Source organism: Erpetoichthys calabaricus, chromosome 11 (genome assembly GCF_900747795.2).
Source record: "Erpetoichthys calabaricus chromosome 11, fErpCal1.3, whole genome shotgun sequence".
Lineage (NCBI taxonomy): Eukaryota > Metazoa > Chordata > Cladistia > Polypteriformes > Polypteridae > Erpetoichthys > Erpetoichthys calabaricus.
This window is the reverse complement of record NC_041404.2, coordinates 28801917-28829620: the sequence shown is the minus strand read 5'-3', so window position 1 is coordinate 28829620 and position 27704 is coordinate 28801917. Positions and strand designations below refer to the sequence as shown.

The 27704-nt window shown below is 38.5% G+C and overlaps 1 protein-coding gene across 1 annotated transcript in view; it reads left to right on the top strand.

Annotated features, from left to right (window-relative positions):
* LOC114660274 (fibroblast growth factor receptor-like 1) overlaps positions 1-27704 on the top strand; it is a 116998-nt gene that overhangs the window by 40237 nt on the left and 49057 nt on the right. Inside the window, exon 3 of the mRNA XM_028812874.2 lies at positions 17845-18117. Within this exon, the coding sequence (XP_028668707.2) occupies positions 17845-18117 (273 nt within the window). The remainder of the gene's footprint in view (positions 1-17844; positions 18118-27704) is intronic.

Below are 27704 nucleotides of genomic sequence, written 5' to 3'. Positions count from 1 at the left end.
AAAGTTCAAGTTCAGAATGTCACACAGTACAAGAAATAAAAAAAGTGGTCAGATATCAAAGTTGATGTGAACAGGTGAGTCGCAACCCACCGTCTGAATGTCAAAACCACTAGAGCAGGTAGCAGAATTTCAGGGCTCACACCATTTGAGCAGTGAGCTGCTGTAATTATTGGCTAGACACTTATAACAGGCATTTTAACATTGCTCAGTCAGTGGGTTAGCGAGCAGGGTGAGAAGCCACATCTTCAGCGGTTACCTGGTGTCTCCTAAGTAATCACGTTATATGGTTACATCTTTCAGATAACTTAGAATTTTGATCAAAGGGGTAATATTAAATGTCTTATCTTACTGAGAAGCCAGCCATCACACACAGCACCATTTTCAAGTTTGTTCCCAACAGTACTATTTCTCAGAATGAATGACTCAAGAGTTGATCCAGAAAATCTTGCCACAACAATCATGAAGTGCATTTTTGCATCTCATATAATTTGTACATTAATAGAGTGGAAATGCTTTCTATTTAAATAAGCAAATTCATTATCTGAAGGTGCCTTTATAGCAATGTGCATACAGTTGACCGCTCCGATTACATTTGGAAAACCGGATATTGCTGCAAATTGCTCTTTGATGTTTGCCTCAACCACAGTGTAAGGAAAACTTATGTATCTGGATGACAAGTGGATAATACCATCCCATGAAACTGGCATGGTACGACTCAGATGACTGAGAAATACCCGATCAGTCAGCCAGTTCATGTTGAAAAGCTCCTGTGGCTAAAAACTGAGGGTGGACAGAACTTGCAAAGGAACAGGTAAAGCACAATTCCTCAGAGTCTGCTTTTGTAAAGCAGGCCTCGGTTCAGCACACAGCTCCAAGAAGATAGATAGCTCTTGAAATCTAAATCGACTTAGAAGCCAGTCATCATCATGAGACAAGAAATCAGTGATCTGTAAATATGTGCCTTCTTCTAATTCTTCCATTTGTGATGTCTTCTAACAAGACTAAAGCAGCCATGGTAGTTGGAATAGTTTGGACATTCCATTCACCATTATATTGTTACAGATTGATTACAATCAAATCCCCTAAATCTGTAAACAATATGCAATTCATTTTGGTGTGTTTGATAAAGCCTGTATCATGGATGCAAATCTAAAAAAATGAAAGGGAAACCACACAGAAACAGTAACACTGCTATGAAGCTGGGTGCCATCCATTTTTCAAATCGAGCAGAAACATCCATACGCATGGTCTGAGGCTGCCGTGAAAATGTATGTAGCGTTATGCCAAGTTTAGTTTTTATCTTGATGTGAGTGTGGAAACGGGTGTACACAACATTGTTGTGCATTTTCACTGTTTATACATGAGGCCCCAGGTGTTTGAAAAGGTGTGTGGCGTGATGGCGGCCTTTGTTATGTAAGAGTAAGATTCACATCAGTAGTTTATCTGCCCTTTGTTTACAATAAAGGAAAGTCTTTTTCATTAAAATATAATACAAGATTGATAAAATCTTTAAGATAATCTGTAGTATTTTGAGGTTGGAAAAAAATGTAGTGGTTACAAGTTTGCTTGTTCCCAAAATGCTTCTACTTTTATGTTTGAAGTCTTATTGTGCTGATCAGTGCTTCTGCCTTACTAGAAATCTGCCAAAAACCTTTAAATACAGTCATATGAAAAAGTTTGGGAACCCCTCTCAGCCTGCATAATAATTTACTCTACTTTCAACAAAAAAGTGGTATGTCTTTCATTTCCTAAGAGCATCTGAGTACTAGGATTTTTTCCGTACAAAGATTTTTAGTGAAGCAGTATTTAGTTGTATGAAATTAAATCAATTATAATTGTAATGTTGCTGATTTGAATGCCTGTCACTGCTCAATGCTGATTACTTGCAACACCAAATTGGTTGGATTAGCTCGTTAAGCCTTGAACTTCATAGACAGGTGTGTCCAATCATCAGAAAAGGTATTTAAGGTGGTCAATTGCAAGTTGTGCTTCCCTTTGACTCTCCTCTGAAGAGTGACAGCATGGGATCCTCAAAGCAACTCTCAAAAGATCTAAAAACAAAGATTGTTCAGTCTCATGGTTTAGGAGAAGGCTACAAAAAGCTATCTCAGAGGTTTAAACTGTCAGTTTCAACTGTAAGGAATGGAATCAGGAAATGGAAGGCCACAGGCACAGTTGCTGTTAAGTCCAGCAGGTCTGGCAGGCCAAGAAAAATACAGGAGCGGCATATGTGCAGGATTGTGAGAATGGTTACAGACAACCCACAGATCACCTCCAAAGACCTGCAAGAACATCTTGCTGCAGATGGTGTATCTGTACATCGTTCTACAATTCAGCGCAATTTGCACAAAGAACATCTGTATGGCAGGGTGATGAGAAAGAAGCCTTTTCTGCACTCACGCCACAAACAGAATCACTTGTTGTATGCAACTGCTCATTTAGACAAGCCAGATTCATTTTGGAACAAAGTGCTTTGGACTGATGAGACAAAAATTGAGTTATTTGGTCATAACAGAAAGCGCTTTGCATGGTGGAAGAAGAACACCGCATTCCAAGAAAAACACCTGCTACCTACTGTCAAATTTGGTGGAGGTTCCATCATGCTGTGGGGCTGTATGGCTAATTCCGGGACTGGGGCCCTGGTTAAAGTAGAGGGTCAGATGAATTCAACCCAATATCAACAAATTCTTCAGGATAATGTTCAAGCATCAGTCACAAAGTTGAAGTTACGCAGGGGTTGGATATTCCAACAACACAATGACCCAAAACACAGTTGGAAATCTACAAAGGCATTCATGCAGAGGGAGAAGTACAATGTTCTGGAATAGCTGTCACAGTCCCCTGACTTGAATATCATCGAAAATCTATGGGGTGATTTGAAGCAGGCTGTCCATGCTCGGCAGCCATCAAATTTAATTGAACTGGAGAGATTTTTTTTTTATTTCTCTGAATTCACTGTCGTAATCTTCTTTATTTATTTATCTGGTTTGTACAATGCTATATACTGTATACCTTGCCGTTCTTTCTTATATTCTCTAAGTGCCTTGAGCATGGGAAAGGCGCTATATAAATAATATGTATTATTATTATTATTATTATTAAAAGGTATTATTAAGAATGGTCAAAAATACCTCCATCCAGAATCCAGACACTCATCAAAGGCTATAGGAGGCGTCTAGAGGCTGTTATATTAGCAAAAGGAGGCTCAACTAAGTATTGATGTAATATCTCTGTTGGGGTGCCCAAATTTATGCACCTGTCTAATTTTGTTATGATGCATATTGCATATTTTCTGTTAATCCAATAAACTTAATGTCACTGCTGAAATACTACTGTTTCCATAAGGCATGTCATATATTAAAAGGAAGTTGCTACTTTGAAAGCTCAGCCAATGATAAACAAAAATCCAAATGATAAACAGAAATCCGAAGAATTAAGAGGGGTTTCCAAACTTTTTCATATGACTGTAATAATGTTTTCAGCTTACCAAAATCTCCAAATGAAGATCATTTAATTTCATGGACACTGATCTTGTAACTGGGCGGCATGGTGGCGCAGTGGGTAGCGCTGCTGCCTCTCAGTAAGGAGACCCGGGTTCACTTCCCAGGTCCTCCCTGTGTGGAGTTGGCATGTTCTCCCCAGATCTGCATGGGTTTCCTCCGGGTGCTCCGGTTTCCTCCCACAATTCAAAGACATGCAGGTTAGGTGCATTGGCGATCCTAAATTGTCCCTAGTGTTTGCTTGGTGTGTGTGTGTGTATGCGCCCTGTGGTGGGCTGGCGTCCTGCCCGGGGTTTGTTCCTGCCTTGCACCCTGTGCTGGCTGGGATTGACTCCAGCAGACCCCTGTGACCCTGTGTTAGGATATAGCAGGTTGGATGATGGATGGATGACTTTATAAGTTACTCTGGATTAAAGTACCAACACCATATGCAGTAAAAATAATAATTTTGTAGAAGCCAAATTAGTAGCATTGAAAACAACCATAGGTTGTGGAACTATCCTATGAATGGCATTTCTTGAAATCTTTACTGCCAAGCCCAAGCTGTGTCTCTCTCTCTATCCTTTGGTGAATTTCATTCTGCAGTTGCTTGTTGACTTGCAACCTCTCTGAACTGGAGCTCATAATACTTATTTAGACTTGGCTACATCTGGAGAAGCGATTACTGTGACCAGTGTGATGCAGTTTGGGCTTCACCATAATACAGTAGTTTCTTTAAGTAGCCTTTAGATGAAAAGTAACTTGTTACATCAGGTTAGTAAAAAAAAAAAAGAAAAAGAGAGGGGGAGGGAAGAACAGAAAGAAAGAGTTCACCTAGACTATCATGGCTCTTTGAGAGTCACAGTCACAAATACTGGAGGTAAAAACTATGAAAAATAATAGCAAAGTGACTTTTCACAACTTTAACATAAAAGATTAAGTCTTATGTGCTAATTATGTTGAAAATTGTTTCCACATTTGCAGTGATGCTTTCTTTTTTAATATGATCATAGGATAATTCTTTGTGATCGTTTGTTGCAAACCAGAAGGTCATCATTCAAAAGGCAAAGTCTGCAGGAGAGCTGATCTTTGTGGAGAACAGAACTGCTCAAGAGTCCTCATTGCATTGTATTTTGTGGCTTGCCTGGCTTGTCAAAAAGACATGTAACCATTTTACAAAAGCTGCATTTTTAAGCTTTTCTACTGTGTGAAATTCTAAGTATGTGTAGGAGGCATTGTTTTAGCAACTCTTGAATGTGGTGAGAGTTGGGATTACTAAATGTTCTTAGCAGAGCTGAAACTAGATGAAAGAAACATTAAAGGGGCTCAGAGGAAATGAACTCATTAACACAAGGCCCACTGATTAAAAGGAGGAAAAGAAGCACTGAATCATTTTCTGCTCAGTTTATTCTGTTCTGGAGATTACATAGTAAAAATCACCTTCTTCTGCAATAGATCTGTTTTATTAGTTTTTATTTTACTATAGGATAGTGTACTAATTTCCCTCATTTAGGGAATGTGGAGAAAGAAAACAAAAAAAAGAGTTTTTTGCATTGTGATTTTGGCTTTATGTAACATAAACGTGTCTCTGTCCAATCAGACAAAAGGGTACTTTGGGACAATATTGTCAATCTGTACAGTAAAGTACGTGGAACTTGAAAGTATTTAGTTGTCATGGATAAAATAAATTGAACTTTTGCTGTCTGCTAATTTATTCTGTATCTGCCACTGCTTTTTTTCTGGATCTTTGTTAACAATTTCCTCTTCTTCATTATCTACCTTCTCTTGAGTCTATGTAGTCTGATGGTTGCCTTTACCTTGAACTCCACACTAACATTTTACTGTTTTATCTTCATATGTCTCTTCAAACTTGCTTTAATTGTAGTTATATTTTTGTCACTGTTATTTCAAAGATTACTGTTTATGTTCCTTCACCATCTTTCATTTCAGCTTCTCTTTGGCTCAGTCTAGCCTTCTTCATGATATTGTCATAATCTAGAGGCATTTCGGCACATTTCAATGCAGCTTCTGGTGGTTTTAGATCTAATTATTTATTAAACGTATGGTGTGTATAGGCGGCACGGTGGCGCAGTGGGTAGCGCTGCTGCCTCTCAGTTGGGAGACCTGGGGACCCGGGTTCGCTTCCCGGGTCCTCCCTGCGTGGAGTTTGCATGTTCTCCCCGTGTCTGCGTGGGTTTCCTCCGGGCGCTCCGGTTTCCTCCCACAGTCCAAAGACATGCAGGTTAGGTGGATTGGCGATTCTAAATTGGCCCTAGTGTGTGCTTGGTGTGTGGGTGTGTTTGTGTGTGTCCTGCGGTGGGTTGGCACCCTGCCCAGGATTGGTTCCCTGCCTTGTGCCCTGTGTTGGCTGTGATTGGCTCCAGCAGACCCCCGTGACCCTGTGTTCGGATTCAGCGGGTTGGAAAATGGATGGATGGATGGATGGTGTGTATAATGTTGAGTATCAATACCAGCATCAGGGCACACCTTTCCTATGCCATGAGTGCTGACATGTGATGTCATGGGCACCATTTCCTATGTAATAACAATATGACCAAAGCTATCTCATCTGTCCTTTGCTCTTTGGAAACAACAAAAGATTCGGACTCTTTTGTGGAAAATTAAATCCTTAAAGGGGAATAAAAGAAAAAAGTAAAACCCTAAGTTCATGAAAGAAATATGAGCAGTCATTTTTTATTTTGAAAGATAGAATTGATTTAGCTATTGAGAAAACCAATGTGAAAGCTAGTGTTTGGAAAAATCAAAAGCAACTTAGTGTAATAAAAGGAAACTTAAACCCTGGTGTTTTATGAAAACAGTATGGTTACTAACTGTGTTTCCATATTGCACACCATTTATTTATATTTTTTTCTTAACGGAGGTCAATTATTATTTTTATAAGGCCCTCACATTCTGCTTATTTTGGACAATTTACTTGCAAGTGACAAATTTCATTGAAGTAACGGACACATTACTATTGCCAAATAAAAGTGCTGTGCAATGTTATCCTGTATCCAGGCTATCTCCACCTGCAGATCTGCCGACAATGGAAATGCTCATGCATTCATCTCTTCAGTGTGCTCTTTTCATTACTTCTTTGCTAGAAAATGGTGATTACTTTTTCTGTTAGTCATCTATAACTTGCATTACAGTTCAGCAAAATGCAATCAAGGAAAGTATGTCTAAGTGTGGCAACTCAACAGTAACAGGAATGGATTGAGGCTTCTGCCACTAGTCCTTACCTATTCTTATCTGTTTCTGGACTCCCCCATTTGTATCTGTTGCTATGCATTGCTTATGGCTTATTATTACAGCAGTAACGTGAGGGAGGAGAAGGAGACATAAATTATGGGATCTCAGATCCCCTGTTCACCAGCTCATCTGTACGTCCTCCCACTGGCTTAGTGTTTTGTGCTTTTCTTTTTCTAGTGTCTCCTATTTTTGCTTCATCTTTTGGATTTGAGTTTTGCCTAGTGGTTTTGATCTTCTTTGGATTTACTGTTTTTTGGCCTTCTCCTTGTTTATTGATTACTGTGTTTCAGTTTGCTGTTTTTGATCTAGACACTGCTGTTTCGAGGACACTTTATACAATGCATTGGATTCATAAGACAAAATTTGTTTTATTTTTCATTTGAAGTGTCAGCTTCCTTAGTGAGCAGTGTGAACCTGTAATTTAATTTTGGTGCCTGCACTTGGAGTGGGGCATTGTGAAGCTGGTTTCTTGCATGCTCAAGAACTGGCATCGGGTGGGGAGTTGCACTGAGCTGGCATGCATCTGATAGGAGTAAAGTAGTAGTTCAAAGTCAAGGAAATATGGCTTATTCTGCCAGTGTGATGACAGTGTTGAGAAGCATCTTTAATGTTTTTTAAAGATATGACATTTATGTCTAGCTGGCTGGCATTTGTTTACATATCAGCTGAAAATGCACTGGATACAGTTAAAAAAATATACTATATATCATTAAAAAAATGGGAATCATTACTTGAACAAAGAGAATTAAACTCCTTATCTTCTATAGTGCTTTATGTATAAATATTTAAATGCTGGTAGAATTTGAAGATGACAAACCGTACAGATAGTGGCAGTCAATTAACTTGTAGAAGCAGCAAGTGCTTTGAATTAGACTCCAGTCCTTTTAATACTTTTCCTGAGTGTAGATGTTTGAGATAAAATGTTATTATTATTAATTAAAAATCTTTTAGTATACTCTTTTAGTGTTATGCCTTTTTTTTTTTTTTGTGAAAGTACACTGGCCGCGCATTTTTTTTTATGTACTCTAACATTTAAAAGCACAGGTCAGGTCACATCAGGTTGGGGAGCATGCACTGGTACTGCGTGTTGGCACACCCACCACATGACGAAACAGCTTGGGATCCTGGTTGGCAACCCCCCAGGCACACACGCAGTCCAGTCCCACTCTCCTAAAATGACCCTCTATCTGTTGCAGCCAGGTGTTACGTGGGCGACCCCTTGGCCTGGTGCAGCCACTTGGGTCCTCTGCGGTCCGGATCACCCTCGGAGAATCGCATCACGTGGCTGTAGTGCCGTAACTGACGCTCCCTCACAATGCAGGTAATGTGCCTCATTCTGGACTCCATGAGCAACCGCTCATTCAACACAAAATCAAACCAGCGGTACCCAAGGATTCTATGAAGAGACGCAGTACCAACAGTGTCTAAAACTCTAAAACTTTAAAAGCATTGACTTATCCATCCATTCATTATCCAACCCGCTATTTCCTAACTACAGTACAATACAATACAATTTATTTTTGTATAGCCCAAAATCACACAACAAGTGCTGCAATGGGCTTTAACAGGCCCTGCCTCTTGACAGCCCCCCACCCTTGACTCTCTAAGAAGACCAGAAAAAACTCCCAAAAAAAACCTTGTAGGGAAAAAAATGGAAGAAACCTTGGGAAAGGCAGTTCAAAAAGAGACCCCTTTCCAGGTAGGTTGGGCATGCAGTGGGTGTCAAAAAGAAGGGGGTCAATACAATACAATACAATACACAGAACAGAACAAATCCTCAATACAGTATAAAAATAAAAATTTTAGAAGTACGTAGCAGAATTTAACAGTAGATGATATCACATAAGAAGATTTGGATATATTTAGAGTCCTGGAGACCTCATCCTATCAAGCTGCCTCCCCCATTTGGCCATTCCATGGCTGAAACAGCGCTGGGCCAGCCAATCCGATGAAAGGACCCCTCCTTCCCATGATTCCTGCGATCCTCCATCAGGGATTACTTTTCCTTAGGCAGGCAAAACAACTTGGCAGGTGGGCCGTAGCACCTAGTGCCACATTTGGGTACCGAGAAGAGAAACAGAATAGGTGAGGGTTAGTATCCAATTCTAACTATCATGTGTGAGACTTTCCCGGACACCACCAGTCGGAGACCACATCTTTATAAAATGCACACGTTTATTTTTCATTAAATAAACACAGTTCTTCACTCCACACAAAGCACACAGCAATAATCACCCTTAAATCAAGTCTTTTCAATGTCCTTGGCCGCCTTTACTCCTCCAGGGAGCTTCGTCCTTCTCCCACTCCCGACTCTGGCTCACTGACTGCAAGGAGGCGGCCCCTTTTATTCCCACCCGGATGTGTTCCAGGTGGCTGATGATGTCCATCCGGCAGCACTTCCTGGTGTGGCGGAAGTGCTGCCCTTTGAACCGGAAGCACTCCGGGCATCCCTGGTCGATCCATCCACCATCTTGCCAAGTGTGGCGGAAATCATCACATCCGGGTCTCCTGAGGCTTAAAGCGCCCCCTGGCAGTGGCCACGGTTCCCAGTAGGTCAAATCATCTTTGTCCCTTTCCCGTGGTTCTCTTTTAATCCAGGGCGGCTGCCCCCTTATGCCCCGGAAGCTATTAATGTCTCTTTCCGGTCCCTCCAGGCATCCCGGCCAGGTAATGACCGCAGTCGTCTGCGACACATGTTACTTATGTTTTAGTGCTAATGACTAACAACAGAGATGAAATCTCTACAGTTAATCAGCAGCTCTAGTCAGGATATGCTAAACTGAAGTAGTGAGTCTTCAGTCGGGATTTAAAAGCTGAGACCGAAGGGGCATCTCTTATAGTAGCAGGCAGACCATTCCACAGTTTAGGGGCCCTGTAACTAAAAGCTCGACCTCCCACTGTTATTTTATTAATCCTTGGAAACTACAGGGTAACTACAGGGTCACGGGGGTCTGCTGAAGCCAATCCCAGCCAACACAGGGCGCAAAGCAGGAAACAAACCCCGAGTAGGGCGCCAGCCCACCGCAGGGCGAGCACTGACTTATAAAAAATGCAATTTAAAAAATTAGTTACACTACAAAATACAAGATTAACTCAAGTTCCTGCTCCTCACAACTCTGAATTGAATTAGGTAGATTTGAAAATATTTATTTTAAATGGATTTTTCTTCATTCATTTTGTTAGTTCTTAAAGCAAGTGTATATATTGTATCTACATTATGTTCATTTTGCTGTGGCAGATTGAGTCCTAGGAGGTATTTCATGTGGGAAGTAAGGGTGGTAAGTAAGGATCCTGTTACATAGCTCTGAGAGGAACTCAGATAAAGAATAGCTGGAATATTCTCATATATTTCTTCAATTATATTTGTTTTACCACTATAAATGCACACATTTTCATTATTTCTACAATACATCCATCTGTGTGTTATGTATGGAAAATGGCTTTTTGAAGCTTTTCTTCTTTATAAAATAACACAGGAAGCTGTGTAACAAAATTAATTATACAACAAAATTAAGGTTACAAGAGGGAGGTGCAGTAACCTCCACATTGAAATAGCTTGCCAAACTAATGTTTCAATCATTCGTTTAACAATCTAAATGACGTGGAAGAGCTGAAAAACATAAGGTTTTGAGGAGCAAGAGAGTAACCTGTGGCAGTCATGGTATGAAGCCGTTACATTTATATTTGAGTCAGGCGGCACTTCATTCCATTCAGAGTTAGTCCATATAATCTGCACAACAACAGTGCCACTGTGATAGCAGGCTAATTCCAGGCTAAGTTTTCATTCCTTTACTTGATGTATGGGATGCAAGTGTATTACATGGGTGGTATCAATAGGATATCTTCACCTTAACTCTGTTAGTATGAAGTAAAAATATTAAAAACTATGGTGAACTCATCAATCTTCTCTTCTAAGAAAATTCCATTTGTAAACTGTTGTAACAGAGTCAGAAGATGCAAGATCAGTGAAAGATAATAAGGAACCATATGGCAGAACTAAATGGAAAAGGCCTATATTAAATACAGGAACTGATATTATAGTTCTCTGCTGGCTGTAAAATCTTGTTCATGTTATTATTAAAGAACATACAATAGTCCTACTGCAGCTATTCTATCAAATGTCTGCCCACATGCCTTCTACGTAAACCTTACCAAGATATGTGGCAGCATGCTTTTATCCCCAGTCCTTCAGCAGGAAGATAAAAGCAATCGTCTTGTCAACTGTGACACTTGCTCTGCCTTGCTTTGATTTTCTGTAGCAAGGCAGGGCCTCTAGAAGGTGCCCCTAATCCCAAGTGCCCTATATGCTCTGCTTCCTCACTAATTGAGCCCACGCGAGGCTGCTGAAAGATCTGCTTGAAAGCTAGCATGCAGCTGTGATGATGGGGGTGCCTTTCACTGTCCCATTCTCCCAGTAACATTTTGTCTGTCATCACTCACAAAGCAGGCAAAAATCCTTTCCTTGCCAGCTTCAAAGCTTTTTACATGAGGGCAGACTCTAAATGAAGCCAGGGTGATTAGTGTCTATTGCTGTTGCACTTTGTTTTCTTTTTTTGTATAAAGAGGAATTTGTGCGCAGTTGTGTGCTTGGAGAAAGCCAGGAGAAGGAATGAGGTAGAGGAACAGTAAACCAAGTTAGGCGTAAGGATAAAGAAACTTTTATGCTGGCTCCTTGTTTGGTCTTCATCTGCCAAGTTATACCAGTAGTGTTATTTTGAAAAGATGTATTGATTGATATTTTGGTCTGTTAAGGTATGCGTGAGAATTGAAATCTGATGTTAAGGGCCATTTGTTTTTAAGGTTACCTCTTGATTAAAGACAAAACACATATGAGCCCCTCTAAAGAAAGACATTTATTGTACTAGTATCATAAGATGAAATGCAGCTTCCAAAGAAAATATGAATGGGCATGCTTGTGTTTATTTATTTAATATTCTGGAATTATACTTGGAGCATGCACTTTTTATTAGTGTGGCAGAAGTTTGTACGCTCATATTTAAACAGGGAGGAGCCGACTGTCCTCCTGTCCAAGACAAATGGTGCTGATATAAGTCCCAACTGCCCTACTACCTCAAACTGCATTAAGCGTGTTTGAGAATGTACTGTATGTGTGTATCTATGTATGTATACAGGTATATGAATACACCAGGAGTAGAGAAATACTGTATAGTACATAGCTTTGAGCAGAACACCAGCCCATCACAGGACATACTCACACCCACATTAACTCTAACCAGACCAATTAACATAACACACAATGCGCTTGTGATAAACCCCTGAGTACATGATGAGCACAGGACAAAAATATGTAAATTCCACACATTCCATGGTTAGATGCTGCGCCTCAGTACCACGATCACATTATGCTAGAAATAAAGCAACACATTTTCTTAAGGTACATCCATATTGTTCAACTTGTAGATGATGAATTGGTAAGGAAAAGCAAACTTTAAAAGTTAATTCCTTCATGTGACACTTGATTTGTAATTTTTATGTTTCAATTAAAATGTACATGTATTACTGATGGAATAACCTAAAGTTATACACCAGCAATAGGCAAACTCACTCCCAGAGGTCTAAGTGTCTGTATGGTTTCTCTGAAGGTAACCTGATGATCATCAGTGACTTTGAATCCACAAACTAGCCCACTACATTAGTCACCCGACCCTGCATTTAAACAAACCTACATTCATTCTAGTTTCCATCAAAATATTTAAGCTACCTGTTCTGTATTTACTTTAGTTTTGAACCAAGTAGCAATATCTATTATCTCTGCTGCCCCTTACCTACAGCAGACTACATTTCAATCCTGGTCTGCTTACTCTCTGTGTAGACTTTGCATCTTCTTTTCTTTTTTATGCACCCAGAGTTTTTCTCCAGCTACATCCCTTCCATATCCCAAACACATGCAGATTAAAGTTGATTTTTATCACTGAATTGGCCCAGTATATGGGTGTGTGCCTGAATGTGTCCTTCAGTAGACTGATGTCCATCCAGAGCAGGTTCCTGCCTAGCTGCCCCATGCAGGGCTGTTTTGTTTGTAGGCCCTGTGACCCTTGTATTCAATTAGTTAGGATAAAGAAATTGTGCATGCATGAGTTAAGTATTATGCTGAATTATGCATTTGCTAAAAGATACGTTAATTTTGACTTTCAACCCAGGGTGGAGTGAGAAGTCAAGCAAAATGACACCTTTTTTTGGCTAACTAAAAAGATTACAATTTGCAAGCTTTCAAAGGGGCCTGAGTTGCCTCGAAAGCTTGCATATTGTAATCTTTTTAGTTGGCCAATAAAAGTTGTCATTTTGCTCGACTTCTCACTACATCCATAATGGCTAACACAGTACAACACCCTAGTAACCCAGGGTGGATAATTGGATCTTTTTAATTTTCTATATTATTCACTAGACATCTATCATTTCACTCACAGAATGGATCAGATGTGTTTCCTTGCACACGAAGAATGAGAAGTGTAAAATAGAGGATGGTGTAAAAATGTAACCATTGCTAGGAAATGTCATGTCAATTTTAGAAACACTTGGAAAAGCATAAAACATTTACAATGTGGAAACATGAGTGACATGGGTGGAACTCGTACTGCCCTTGAAAAAGCAGCATCTGATCTTCAGAGATACACAAATAAACATCATAGGCATGCACACTATTTGTGTTTGGTTGCATGATTGTAATTGGTGACAAAAAAATCTGCCTTTTGACTTGCTCATTTTTGGTTTTGAAACAATTCTGCAAAAAAAAAAAAAACAACAAAATCACATACTCTATATAAAGATAATTTAAAACAAAGTCTATGTTTTGGTCCATCTTTACAAAACTGGCAGTGTTTACATCCTTGAGTTTTCTGTTAGGTTTAACGTATCTTCTCTAAAGGATAATTCTTCCTTTGTTAAAAGAATCATTGAAAACTTGGATGGTAATAAATAGCAATAGATTTTGCAGTATTTTTATGGCTTGCTGTCACAGCTCACTGCAACTCAAAACAGTACATGTGTTTCCACTCGACATGTAGTGATGTGGAGGCTTAGAAGTGTTGTGAATTTTAAGAAATCACATCTGAACGGATTCACATAAATTACTCATGTATTTTTCTTAGGCTTGTGTGACTGTGCAATGATATACTCAAGTAATTTAGATTCAAGTCAACATATTGGCTCGACAAAAACCTACAGCCACTACATCTACAGAAGCAAACCTGTTTCTTGTGTAAGCTATCCAGTGTGGTTCTTCATTATTTAAAGATTAAATTTAACACTTGGTTTACTCAGAACATACCACAAAAGGTGCTTCATTGTTTCAGTTTTGCAGTTCGACCTGTTAACATTTAATACAACTAGGGGGCTTTGCCCCCTGCTCGTTTTGCTTGCCAACCCAACCGAGGCCTGCGCTCTGCAATTGCCACTTCGCGTCTCTGCCGCTCACATTGTGAAGAGGGGGGCTGAACGCACCCCAAGTAGATGCGGTCGCTGCTCCAAAACCCCCTCTTAAACGTTGATACATTGGGAAACAACAGGTTTTTTTTTTACCTCCTCTTTGCTCGATCAGCTGCTGGCTTGCTGCTGCTGCCATGCCACGTGATGTACCTCTTGTGCGGCGCACTTCTGTCATATCACCTATGTCCATATATTCGATCTCTTTTCACTTTTACCTTTTCATCAATATCTCATTGAATTTTAATTCCGTGTTTGGAATTACATAGTGACAATGCAACGTATACCTGCCTTGGAGTGAATATCGTTTCTTCCTCTCTACAAGAAATGTATCTGACAATAACATTCACACAAATGAGAAATGATTTCTCTCTCAGGATTTCACTTTCACCAAACACCAAATCTTTTCATTCTCGTGAATACGCCTCTTTTTTTTCCCTGATGGCAACACGAATTAGATGATCTAAATGTCTCTGACTTAAAGGTTAAATCCGAACAATATACTCGATCTCTTTTCACTGTTCCATTATTACAACGAGTAATATTTTCCATTTGTTTGCGCTAATGTGATCTTTATTATCATTTTTTTGAGACTTTCGAATTTTCGTACTTCCATTATCTCTAACCTGCTCTGCATGTGTATCGCGCCAACATTTTTGAATTATTTACAACGTTCTACTTTGTCATCTACTCTTTGTTTTATTTCCTGCCCAGGGCATGATTAAATCTCTTGACACAAAGACTAATCTCGCAGGATGTGAAAGTCTCTCTCTGAGAAAATCACGTCTCGTCTCCTTCCAACCTTCCAAGATTTTCTTTATAATAGAGAGATGTCATTTGGATGTGCCTTTGCTATTTGTGACTTAGCTGTTTTAAATTGTTTTGTTAAATAAAGGTATATCACCTTATCATCCTGCCACAAAAATATGAGTAATGAAGGGAATTTTTTTTGTGATGTTTTTTAAATGGAAAACTTGTGTTTTTTGCTACCTACTATCATCATGCAGATGTAGGAAACTGAGTCATTTACGTTAGTGAGGTTTTCGATAAACTGGAGTTGCACTAAGCTACTTGTCGCTGCTGTGGCATTACGTTATGCCACTGGTATAAATTCATCAGACAAATATGTCTATATAAAACCAAAAATGAGTAATAATAAAGAAAAGAAAAGAAGTTTTCACTGAAGAATTTTATCTGTGACTAAAGATTACAAATGAAGTTAAAAAAAAACAGTTTAACTCCTGGTATACAGTTTAAATGAAATGATGGAACAGGATAGTTAGAATACTCATAAATAAGAAAATAAATATGCTGTCTCATTTTTAGTTGGCTGCTTGTATCGTCTCTGGCAGGATGTGACCGTATAAAGTATGAATGAGAAGCCTCTTCCAGAGTGCACATTTACTTATCCTGGGCAGTTCAGAATGGCCAAAATCAATAGTAAAATGAACCCAAGGGAGACTTTTTGAATTCCATAAAAAAAAACACAAGAAGTGCATACTCATAGGGATAGTGTTGGGGTGTGTAAAAAAAAAAAAAAAACTTCCAAAAATATTAAGGGGAACTTAATTTCCACATTTGTTAATGTTTATGCCGCCTTGCATGTACCAGTTTAGAGGTTCTATAAACAATGCCCCCCTTAATGCTGCCAACATAAATGAGACTTTTTTCTTCTCAGGAATGGAAAACTGAACAGTACATTCTTTTTTCATTCCAGTTAGCCTTTGCTTATGCTAGCACAAAATGTAGCTGTTTGAAATTTTCAGGATGGCTGAACGAAAATAGTTTACCTGCAGATGCTAGTGAAAGACAGAATGTAACATAATGAGAATGCTACAGCCATTTGCTGAACACTAACTTCTATCAGTGCACATCTTTAAAGTAACATTATAACTAATTGACTTGCAGTAACATCTTACAATTTTTAAATATTTTAAATTTAATATCACAAAGATTAACAGTAGCTACTAGCTAACCTATAATGAGAAAAACATGTATAGAAAATGAAGGAAGAAATTAGCAATTAATGAACCACTATCCTTCATACAGTAATACCAAATCTTTCCAATTGAAAATTGCTTTCTAGTACTGAAATACAGTTTGATTGTTTTACGTATGTTTATCTCTCCATCCATCCATTTACTTGGCTCATTCAATTTAAATTATGGATTAAGGGTAAAAATTAATATTGGAGACGAAGTGGGAACCAACTCTGCTCATCATGGAGCCCCTGGAATGGGTCATTGTAGATTCCCCAGCGTATCTCCATGCACATCTTGGAGATGTGTGGTGAACCAGGAGTACGCTTGGAAGACCATCAGTCAGGACCCTGGAGCTGTGGAGCAGCAGAATTTTTCACTTTGCCTACATACCACAACACACGAATACATCCATCGTTTAACATACTAAACCATTTCTATCTTATTTTAAGGTTGCACAATACCCATCTTACCCTAGAAGCACTGGAGGCAAGGCAAGAACTAAATCTGTGCAGGAGTAGTAACTTCACAATGCACATTCGCTCATGCACACACAGACACACGCATACCCACACATACACACATTATCATGCTCATTCACTCATTCATGCTGGACCAAGTTATAGCTGAAAATTAACCTAACATACACTTTATACACATCTTTTAGTATGTGAGGGAAGCACTGGAGTACCTGGTGAAAGTCTTATATTGATAGAGATAACAAGCAAAATCCACTCAGATGGTGATTGGATGGAGATTTTAGAAATGTGATGCAGCAGTGCTGAGCTCTGTGTCATATGCTTCCACTTTATTTTATAAGTATGTGTATTTGTGCAGATATGCAAGATTTGCAGTGGATAGTATTGCTTTTTCACTGATCCAGTATGATAGGTTTAAATCTTTATCTTCTATAAGCACAAGGTTGTGAAGCAATTGGAACATATCATAATACATAAGTAATATCAGTGAATAAAATACATAAGTACTCCAAGCAACCATCAATCTTGGATGGGGCACTGGTCCATTTCAAGGCACACAAACATGGCTAATTTGATCACACTGGTGACCTGACCTCATATTTATATTTACTAACCCTAAGGAAACGCACACAATGGCTGGTAGAACTATGAAATAACAAAGCTACAGGCAGTGCCACCATGAAATCAATTCAGCAATCATTCTATAATTTTACATGACTCCTACCATGCTAAGCACTATGACTCAGTAATTTCCAAAGCATTTGATGAGATTATGTGAGTCAAATAATTGATCAAGGTTCCACATTGTGGCCATGGCTGTGAAGATTTGCTCAAGCTCTCTCCCAAACATACACCATATTAATGATTTAGTAAAATGTGAGTGTTGATATCTGTAGGACACTTGTTAGGAGTGATATTGTTGCTTTTTCTATTGTATTTAGATTGCTGTCTCATGGAATATCTGGTATAATATGATGCAGGCTAATAGGTTAGGTAGACAGGTAAGACTTATCTTCATAACTATAGGGTAACAATTATTAAATGCCTCTAATGAAAATATTTACTTTAGAACCTGGTTGGAGGCATTTACAAAAGGCATAAAAACTGTTTTTTAATTATTTTAACAAACTGTGAAACAAATAATGAACATCTGTATTTCACTAACACCTGTATTCAACAGAAAAGAATTGTAACATTCCTTTTCTTTCTCAGGTCCCCCTCGACTAATGAGGTTGGTGGAAGAAAGACAGATAGTCCAACTTGGTCAAACAATTCGCCTGTCTTGTCCTGTGGAAGCTGACCCTCCTCCTCTCACCATGTGGATCAAAGATGGACGAACAGTCCATGGTGGCTGGTCCAGGTATCGGGTGCTACAGCAGGGCCTCAAGATTAAGGAGGTGGAAATGGCTGATGCAGGAATCTACATTTGTCGAGCTACAAATGGCTTTGGAAGCATCACTTTGAATTATACCCTGATTGTTATAAGTAAGTGATCAAAAGTTTAATTTTGGTATCTTGTTAAGAAGTGTTTGAGCAGCACACTATAAAGAATGACTAAGTCTAGACAAGGATCTAATAGCCTCATCTGTGATTTCAAGAGGCAAGGGAGAAGAAACATCTAAATACAACTTCTGAAGCTTCTTAATTTTTGTTTTTGCTTCCATAGCTTAAAGCTTACAATCAACTAAAGCAACAATCTGTTTAACAGAATCTAGATTTATCGAGGATTGCCAATAATTCTTCTGCAACTTACAGCAGATCTGGGTATCTGTAGCGGTGAACGCCATTCTTATGTTATCCACTGTAATTTCCACATACATCCTCTTTGTACTCCTTCTTAGTTTAGTCCTGTCTGATTCCATCAGAGAGCAAATCTACCGCCTAAAAGTCTTTACTCTCACCTTCCTTTGCATGAGGAAACCTGCGCATCTCCACGTGATCAATAATACATTCACCCCTTTAAACTTTATGTTCCATGATGATTGACATCTCAGTCAGACACAGCATACAGTTCCTGAGTATTTAGTATAAGCATTTCTCCTCATTGTCAAAGAAGTATATTTTGAAATTTAAAATTATGGAGACCGTACCCAGAACTCTTATGTGCACGTCTTATCCTAGTTACTACCACCGAGTCAATGCCTTGATTCAATTCCAGCATACAAAAAAGTGATCTTCCTATCTCCCAAACGACTCCTGTCACAACATCCTGTCATTTTAATTAATTTTGAAATTAATTTTAGACATCTTGAACTTTACAGAATGTTATTTTAAGTTATATTAAAAACGATTTGAGATATGTAAAGATGCAAAAGAAGTTATCTTTTTCTCAAGATATTTCAATTTTTATTTCAGGATATTTGAAAAATATTTGAAGTTCTCTCATGCAGATTTCATGATGTATACTATAAATGAGGTGCAATTTTTTACTATGATAAACTACTCATAATAGTACCTTGGCACACACAATATGTTGTATACTATTACACAGCTCATGCAGTTTACCAAAGCCAGTTCCAGCATAGCTACCACCCTAAGTGACCTACCCAGTATACCATCCCAGGATCTTCTACTTGTAAAGAGTTTGTCCCCAATTAAAAATACATTTGTTAAAAAAATTAAATCATGACTTCAGAATTCCTATATTTTCATTTAATTTTTATATATTCACTTTACTTACTTAAATGAGAAAATCAAGGTGTTAAACAATGTAGAATTGTTTATTAAATATCTAAGATGTGTGCAAGAAAAATGCATAACATAACTGTGCAGCATAATACAGTACGCAACTGCATTATTTTGAATATTATAGTAAATAAACAGTTTGCTACTTAATAAACTTTTTCGGTGTTGTAAACATGCCATTTCTCGAGTTCTATGATATCTTAATGACTTAGTATTTAACATGAAATCATATGGTACAGATCTACTGATAACATGCTGCATTTGTAATACAGAATGTTTACTTGTTCCAAAATGATGTGTACTTTAGTGCATATTATGATATTTTTCATACAGGAGTTACGATAGTTGACAGACAATTCTTCACATCATGTAAACCCCAATAACTTGCCCATTTAATATCTGTATAAATGATCACAATTGCAAATGGAAGAACAGATCCTTGCCTCTTTGGGATTATAATATAAGGTACTGTGTCACATCTTATACTTATTTAGCTAAAACTTTTATCCAAAGATATTTACAAATCATAAGTGATTAGTACAATTGTTTTCATGTCCCACAAAGTAGGAACTGGCAGGTGAAGTGATTCAGTCATGGTCACAGTGAGCCACTGATGACAAATAATCACTTAGACTTTACAATCCAATGCTTTAGTCAGTTGGTGATCTTCTTCTTCTTTCGGCTGCTCCCAGATCATCTTTCTTCATACCTTCTTGTCCTCTGCATCTTGCTCTGTTACACCCATCACCAGCATGTCCTCTCTCACCACATCCATAAACCTTCTCTTAGGCCTTCCTCTTTTCCCCTGGCCTGACAGCTCTATCTTTAACATCATTCTCCCAATATACTCAGCATCTCTTCTCTGCACATGTCCAAACCAACGCAATCTCGCCTCTCTGACTTTCTCCCCAAACCATCCAACCTCAGCTGACCTTCTAATGTACTAATTTCTAATTCTATCCATCTTCGTCACACCCAATGCAAATCTTAGCATCTTTAATCACCTCCAATCCACCTTGCCTTCTATTTAATCTCGCACAATATATCAACCTTCCTTATCTCTATCACATCAGCTAACTCTCTCCCCTTACCAGTCATACTGCCAACATTCAAAGTTCCTACCCTCAGTTCCACTCTCTTTACCTTCCTCCTCTCCTCCTGCCTTCGGACTCGTCTCCACCCTCCTCTTCTCCTACTTCAGCCTTTTTATTATTATATGCGGACAACAATACAGGTGATACCTTTTGTATAATATCTTTCCATAATGAATACATTACTAATTTGTGTTACAGATTGTGTGTTGTTTTTTTTCCAAATTTCTGTAATTGGAAAACTGAGAGATGAATTGAGTTGCCCAAGGTCAAACAGTGAGTTCATGGCTGACTATTGTTCCAGCAACCTTGTGGTTTAACCTCTAATGATTGATTCACTAGGTCACACTGCATGCATTGGGCGGAGTGGTGGCTCTGAGGCTAAGGATCTGTGCTGGTATCCTGAAGGTTGCCGGTTTGAATCCCCGTCACTGCCAAAAGAGATCCTACTCTGCTGGGCCCTTGAGCAAGACCCTTAACCTGTAATTGCTCCAGGGGTGCTGTACAATAGCTGACCCTGTGCTCTGACCCCAAGGGGTATACGAAAACTAACAAATTCCTAATACAAGAAATTGTATAAGGCAAAATAAAGAACAAATAAAATAAAAATAATTAATCCTTATGGAGAAAATTTACTACCAGTTGCAAAAAAATCCCATTATACCTAACTCAGGATGTATTCAAATTGTACCAAACGCACTACTCTTTGCATTTCAGTCTCTCTTCAGTCAAGTACAGTTCAGATGTTGCAGAAATGATTGCTGGATCATCATTCCAACTTTTTCTATCAGCTCAATTCAGTGTTACCTTTATAATTTCTGTATAATTGAAAGCTCTTGTTCTAGGTTTGCAACGTGTCTGATTGTAGTGCTGCCATCTGAGACAGCTGTATTGACTAGGAAAAAAAAAACTCACGAAGGAAGTGGAGCCATTTCTTGCGTGCAGACTTTTGTAAATCAAAACAGCAGCTTCTAAAACCTACAGTTTTAGCAGCAACCACAACATGCTAAATTAAACTTGTTGCCACAAAATACTGCTTTCTGTCACAAAATTGGTGCTGTGATCTAATTGCAGCTTAACCTGTGAGGCTGGCATAAATCCTTTACCAGATGCTCTTGAAGTCAACCATTTTTACTTTTTCTAGACATAGTATTGTAGGTATGATAACGAGGTTTACATTTTGACATGTTTTCCTAGGTTGTATGTGTTTTAGCTGCCATTGACCATTTCTTGTATGCCTTTCTGTATGTGTATATTAGATCACCAGAATGTGATTAGATTTGGAACTTCTAATACAAATTTCAAAATACAATACTTATATTAATTAATTTTGAAACAAAATAGGTTCTTATGAATTGTTTTACAGTATATTTATTTATTTATTGGGTGTATAGATTTATGCTTTAAACCAGTTTCAGTTAAAAAGAAAAGTTGTAAATTGATGATACAATTGCAGAGTCACATTTGAGTTGTGTATCTCTCATAATAATGCCAGCATAGGAATGAGTGAAAAGAGAGGTATGGTCACATTCTTGTCAGTAATTCTGATCTATTTAAAATAGGTAGGACAATGTCAAGTGTGGATCATGTGTTATCTACTATTTATTAATGTGCAGATACAGTTTAGAGTTTGCACCATTTTGGAAAAATGTTGATAGCATCTCTGCTGTTTGTGGATTATGATGACTTTTTGGGATCATCTGACTTTGATCTCCTGCATATACTGAAGCTGTTCATTCCCGAGTGTGAAAGTGAGAATCAGCACTTTGTTATTTGAGGTCATGACTCTCTCTCCCTGTTCATTGTCTGCTTTTGAGGGAGTGGGGCAGATGCCTGAAGTGGAGCTGTTCCATCTGTGGAACTCAATTGTAGATTGTGAAGCTCAATAATTCTGGAGATAATTTGCATAGTTTCTAATTTTCCAAACCGAGAAAAGCCAATTAAGATGCTGTAGATATATATCAAGTAAACAGACCTTGAAAGTTCACATACTGTAAATAAACTTAAACTGATGGGACATAGGAATAAGCTTGCATTGAGAGCTCACAGGACATAATCCGGATCAGTGCAGGAGATATAGTTACAATAAATAAACAGGTGTAGCTGAATGAAATGCAAAAAAGTGCATCATTAAGTCTGATTTGAGTGTGACTTAGTGATGTAGGTCGAAAGACCTGGGTAGAAAGTCAAAGAGCTAAATGAGAGTCCACCAAGAGTTGCATAATGAATCTTTAGAGAAATGAGAAGACTGGTATGCCTGAAAGGTTGGAATAAGGCAAGCAATGGTAACAGATGATAGCAGTGTAAGTGTAAGAATTCTAAGCATAGGAGACCAGGTACAACCTTTTGATGATAAAAAAGCATACTTTACAATATATTTAATTTAAGAATAAAAGATAAAATAAGATGAGTGCTAATGTGTTTTAAAAGAGGGGAACTTCTATTAAATGGCTACTCTAAAAATACCTGACCAGGCAAAAAGCTAATTTTCAGGCATGGATTAGCCATTTACTGCAGTCTTGGATGACTAAACTTGTCCATCCCTCATTTTAAGGAGCCTGCAATCAATTTTGTTAAGTCTCCCTTCAAAACCAGAGAATAATGCTACTGGCTTATACTGCACAGTATACCAGTGCATCCGGAAAGTATTGACAGCGCATCACTTTTTCCACATTTTGTTATGTTACAGCCTTATTCCAAAATGGATTAAATTCATTTTTTTCCTCAGAACTCTACACACAACACCCCATAATTACAATCTGAAAAAAGTTTACTTGAGGTTTTTGCAAATTTATTAAAAATAAAAAAACTGAGAAATCACATGTACATAAGTATTCACAGCCTTTGCTCAATACTTTGTCGATGCACCTTTGGCAGCAATTACAGTAATTACTTCTTTTTGAATATGATGCCACAAGCTTGGCACACCTATCCTTGGCCAGTTTCGCCCATTCCTCTTTGCAACACCTCTCAAGCTCCATCAGGTTGGATGGGAAGCGTAGGTGCACAGCCATTTTAAGATCTCTCCAGAGATGTTCAATTGGATTCAAGTTTGGGCTGCCATGTGCCTTTTACTAAGGAGTGGCTTCTCTACCCTGGCCACTCTACCGTTCAGGCCTGATTGGTGGATTGCTGCAGAGATGGTTGTCCTTCTGGAAGGTTCTCCTCTCTCCACAGAGGACCTCTGGAGCTCTGACAGAATGACCATCGGGTTTTTGGTCACCTCCCTGTCTAAGGCCCTTCTTCCCCGATCGCTCAGTTTAGATGGCCGGCCAGCTCTAGGAAGAGTCCTGGGGCCTCGTGTATAACGCTGTGCGTAGAACTCATACTATAACATGGCGTAAGCAGAAAAGCGGGAATGTGCGTATGCACAGAAAAATCCAGATGCAGGAATCTGTGTGTACGCAAACTTTCACGTTCTTCCACTACATAAATCCTGATCAGCGTGAAAAGTAACGCACGTGCACGCACCTCCTGTCTCACCCCAACTCCTCCCAGAATTATGCTTCTTTGAATATGCAAATCGATATAAATAGCCTTCTGTGAAAAGACAATGGGAAAAGCACGGGGGAAAATATAAGAATTTCAGCGAATACCAAGTGGAGGCAAAGGAAAAACGTACTACTGTATTTGTTGGTTTAAACAGTGGTACAATCAACAAAATGAAGTTGATCGAGTGACAGAGTGTCGGAGAAACTCGAAAGCTCAAGTTCACAAAGTCGCACAGTGCCTGAAATAAAGAAATCACATATCAAAGTCGGCGTGAAAAGGTGACTCGCAGCGGACCATCTGAGTGTCATATGAAAGCTTATTAGGGTACAGAGAAAAAAAATAGGCACACAGTGGGGAAAAAAGCACGAAATGTCAACTTTAATCTCGAAATTTCCACTTTAATTTTGTCATTAAAGTAGAACATCATAAACTTCATCTTAAAATCGTTTATTTTACTAGTTTCTCAAGTAGCATGTTAAATGCTTTGTTCTGTGTTTGATCTTCTATGTGCTCTATGTGTGTGAATCACTACGTGCTTCCATTCTTTCCCTTTCTCCGACAGGACACAGAATCCATTACATTCGTGATATTACAGCTCTCTGAATAATTAAAATACTGAGATGTATACGTGATATCTTTTTCATGATGACAGGAATGAAAGCATGTTATTAAACATGAGAACACGGTGGCGCAGTGATTGTTCATATCTCACGCAAGAGGCTTGCTGTGCCATGCGCGACCTTCGATGAAATAATTTATTACAGAAGTACTGTCTCTTTCAAACGTACTAACCTCCAATTCCTGTCCTTATTTTTCTTTCTCCAAATACCCAATCGCCACACAATCACCTCTGTAATAGACGTTAAGCCATCTGTAAGCTTAGAATGCCGATTCATCAAAACTTTTAAGGAACACTGAAATATCTTCGTAGTACATGTTTAATTATTCTATCTGTCTATCCTTCCAGTGTTGCGTCAGCACCAGCAATAATACAGCGCAAGGCAGGAGCTATCCGTGAACTAGCTAGTGCTGCGGCACCGTGTCCTCACATGTTTAATTATTAACAATACTGATTATTTAAATGAAGTTAAGGTTTTATCTGTATACTATAAGCAACATATTTTGCTGCATTTCATCTTAAAAATGATATCGTCATCATACGCGCTTTATAAAGTGGCACAGGTTGTGCAATATTATAACTGTAGTGCAAGTTTACAGTGGGGTAATTGTACTTATAAGTACAAACAGTTCTACAAGGAGCACTTGATGGACTGATTGAGTGCGTTTATAGTTCTTGGGATGAAACTGTTTCTGAAACGCGAGGTCCATACAGGAAAGGCTTTGACGCGTTGTGGCTGAGGTAGTGTGTGCTTGAAACTGTATACCGATAATTCTCTTTCCGATCAGCTGCTGCTGTGATTCCCTACTCAGATGCAGTGATATAAATACTCAGAGTGGTGCAGTGAGAGTAATATGGAAAAAGATGATCCGCTGTGGCATCCCTTAACAGGAGCAGCTGAAAGAAGAAGAAGATGCAGTGAGCGTAACAATGCTAAAGCAGTTATGGTATTTGGAATACTATGGCTATTCCCTAGACCATTATATTGCTACAGGTTAATTACAATCAGATGCATTACACTAATAAACAATATGCAGTTAGGAATGTGGGTCTAAGAAAGAAAGGGTGACCACACAGAAACAGTAGCACTGCTTTGACGCTGGGTGATGACAGTCTGCAAAACCGAGCAGAGAAATTTCATATGCCAGGGTATGAGGTACCGTGGAAATGTGCGTGGCTTTACGCCAAGTTTAGGTTTTAAACATCGCGATTTGAGCGTGGAAACGTTCGTACACAACATTTCTATGCGTAAGCACCGTTTATACATGAGGCCCCTGGTAGTTTCGAACTTCTTCCACTATGGATGATGGAGGCCACTGTGCTCATTGGGACCTTCAAAGCAGCAGAAATTTTTCTGTAACCTTCCCCAGATTTGTGCCTCTCGACAATCCTGTCTCGGAGGTCTACAGACAATTCCTTTGACTTCATGCTTGGTTTGTGCTCTGACATGAACTGTCAACTGTGGGACCTTATATAGACAGGTGTGTGCCTTTCCAAATCATGTCCAGTCAACTGAATTTACCACAGGTGGACTCCAACTAAGCTGCAGAAACATCTCAAGGATGATCAGGGGAAACAGGATGCACCTGAGCTCAATTTTGAGCTTCATGGCAAAGGCTGTGAATACTTATGTACATGTGCTTTCTCAATTTTTTTATTTTTAATAAATTTGCAAAAACCTCAAGTAAACTTTTTTCACGTTGTCATTATGGGGTGTTGTGTGTAGAATTCTGAGGAAAAAAATGAATTTAACCCATTTTGGAATAAGGCTGTAACATAACAAAATGTGGAAAAAGTGATGTGCTGTAAATACTTTCCGGATGCACTGTATGTTGCAGTTGAGGTGAAAGGTAGTCGTTTATTGAGGGCTTGTTTTAGTATGCTGCTGCCATGTAAGCAGATATTGATTGCAGTGATATAATATTTGAAGTAGGTATTGCATATCATTCTGCATCTTAAGAAACTAAATCAAGCCTAATGGCTATAATGTATTCACTCATTTAAGTTTTTGCCTGTAAACAACCAACAATGTGATTCATGCTCCCTATATCCCTGCAAATCAAGAGCTATCCAAAACAATAAGCGTGCCATTTGATATGAAGAACACCGTAATGATTGTCAAGTTACTTTAGCCACTTTCATCTCCCTTTCACATTTTGGAGTCAGAATGTACATAGCTTTTGGGAATTAAGGAAGAGAGGTGTGAAAATGTTATAGCCAATGTATCTTAATTGTCTTAGACATTCCTCCCACTTTTTCATTCTCTCGTTTTGAAATGTTCACCTAGACGTTGGTTAAAGCCTGTTTGGAGCAGTTCCCCTGAAACATTAGGTGTTAGTCTATTCTTATTTGGGATGTGAGTAAGCGTTATAAATGGGGCGTAAGAAAACCATTTCCAATGGCAGCTTAACAGAATAAAAGTGTTTTCAGTGTGACAGGCTGTGCAATTACTCAGTGCTGACATCAGATATATTTTGAAATGGGACAGGCATTCAGCAGGGCAGCCTAAATGCATTCAGTTGGCTCAGCTGAACGTGTTAGAGAGAAAACAATGTCCAGTAATATATTTATATGAAAGTCAATAATCAAGATTATTTTTGTGCTGTATTTGACACCCTAAAGCCTGCAATCTAAGCAATTAGATCAGACAACATCTTTGTTTCCACCTTGATTTCGTCAGTTTACAGACTGAACATTATCCCACACTGGGCCACACTAGGAGTGTTTAGCTCCTAGTTTTATTATAGTGTAGTGTATTGTAATATAAACAAAAAAAAGAAAAAAAATGAGTCCTCATAGAATTCAGTCACATCTCATTCAAACCAAGGATGAAGTATTTTCACATTTATGAGTTTTATGTTGCATCAGATTTTTTCATATAATATCTAATTATTCCATAATGTAACAGATTCCTAAGTGGAATAAGAATAAATTGAAGTGAATTGAAAATGAACAGAATTAAATTGTGCTTTTTTTTCTATGAATATAAAAACAATCACATTCACATGAGGACTGAGGGGGCCTAGCCTCTGTTCAGTCATCTATTTCTGTTATTAAAAGGAGGACAAATTGTATTTATGCTTTAGAGAATTGTAAAGTAGTTCCTGTGCTTATGAACAAGGCTATAAACATTACTATCAAATGCTACGAAATAGAATGCTTCCGTCAAAAATTAAAATGTATGA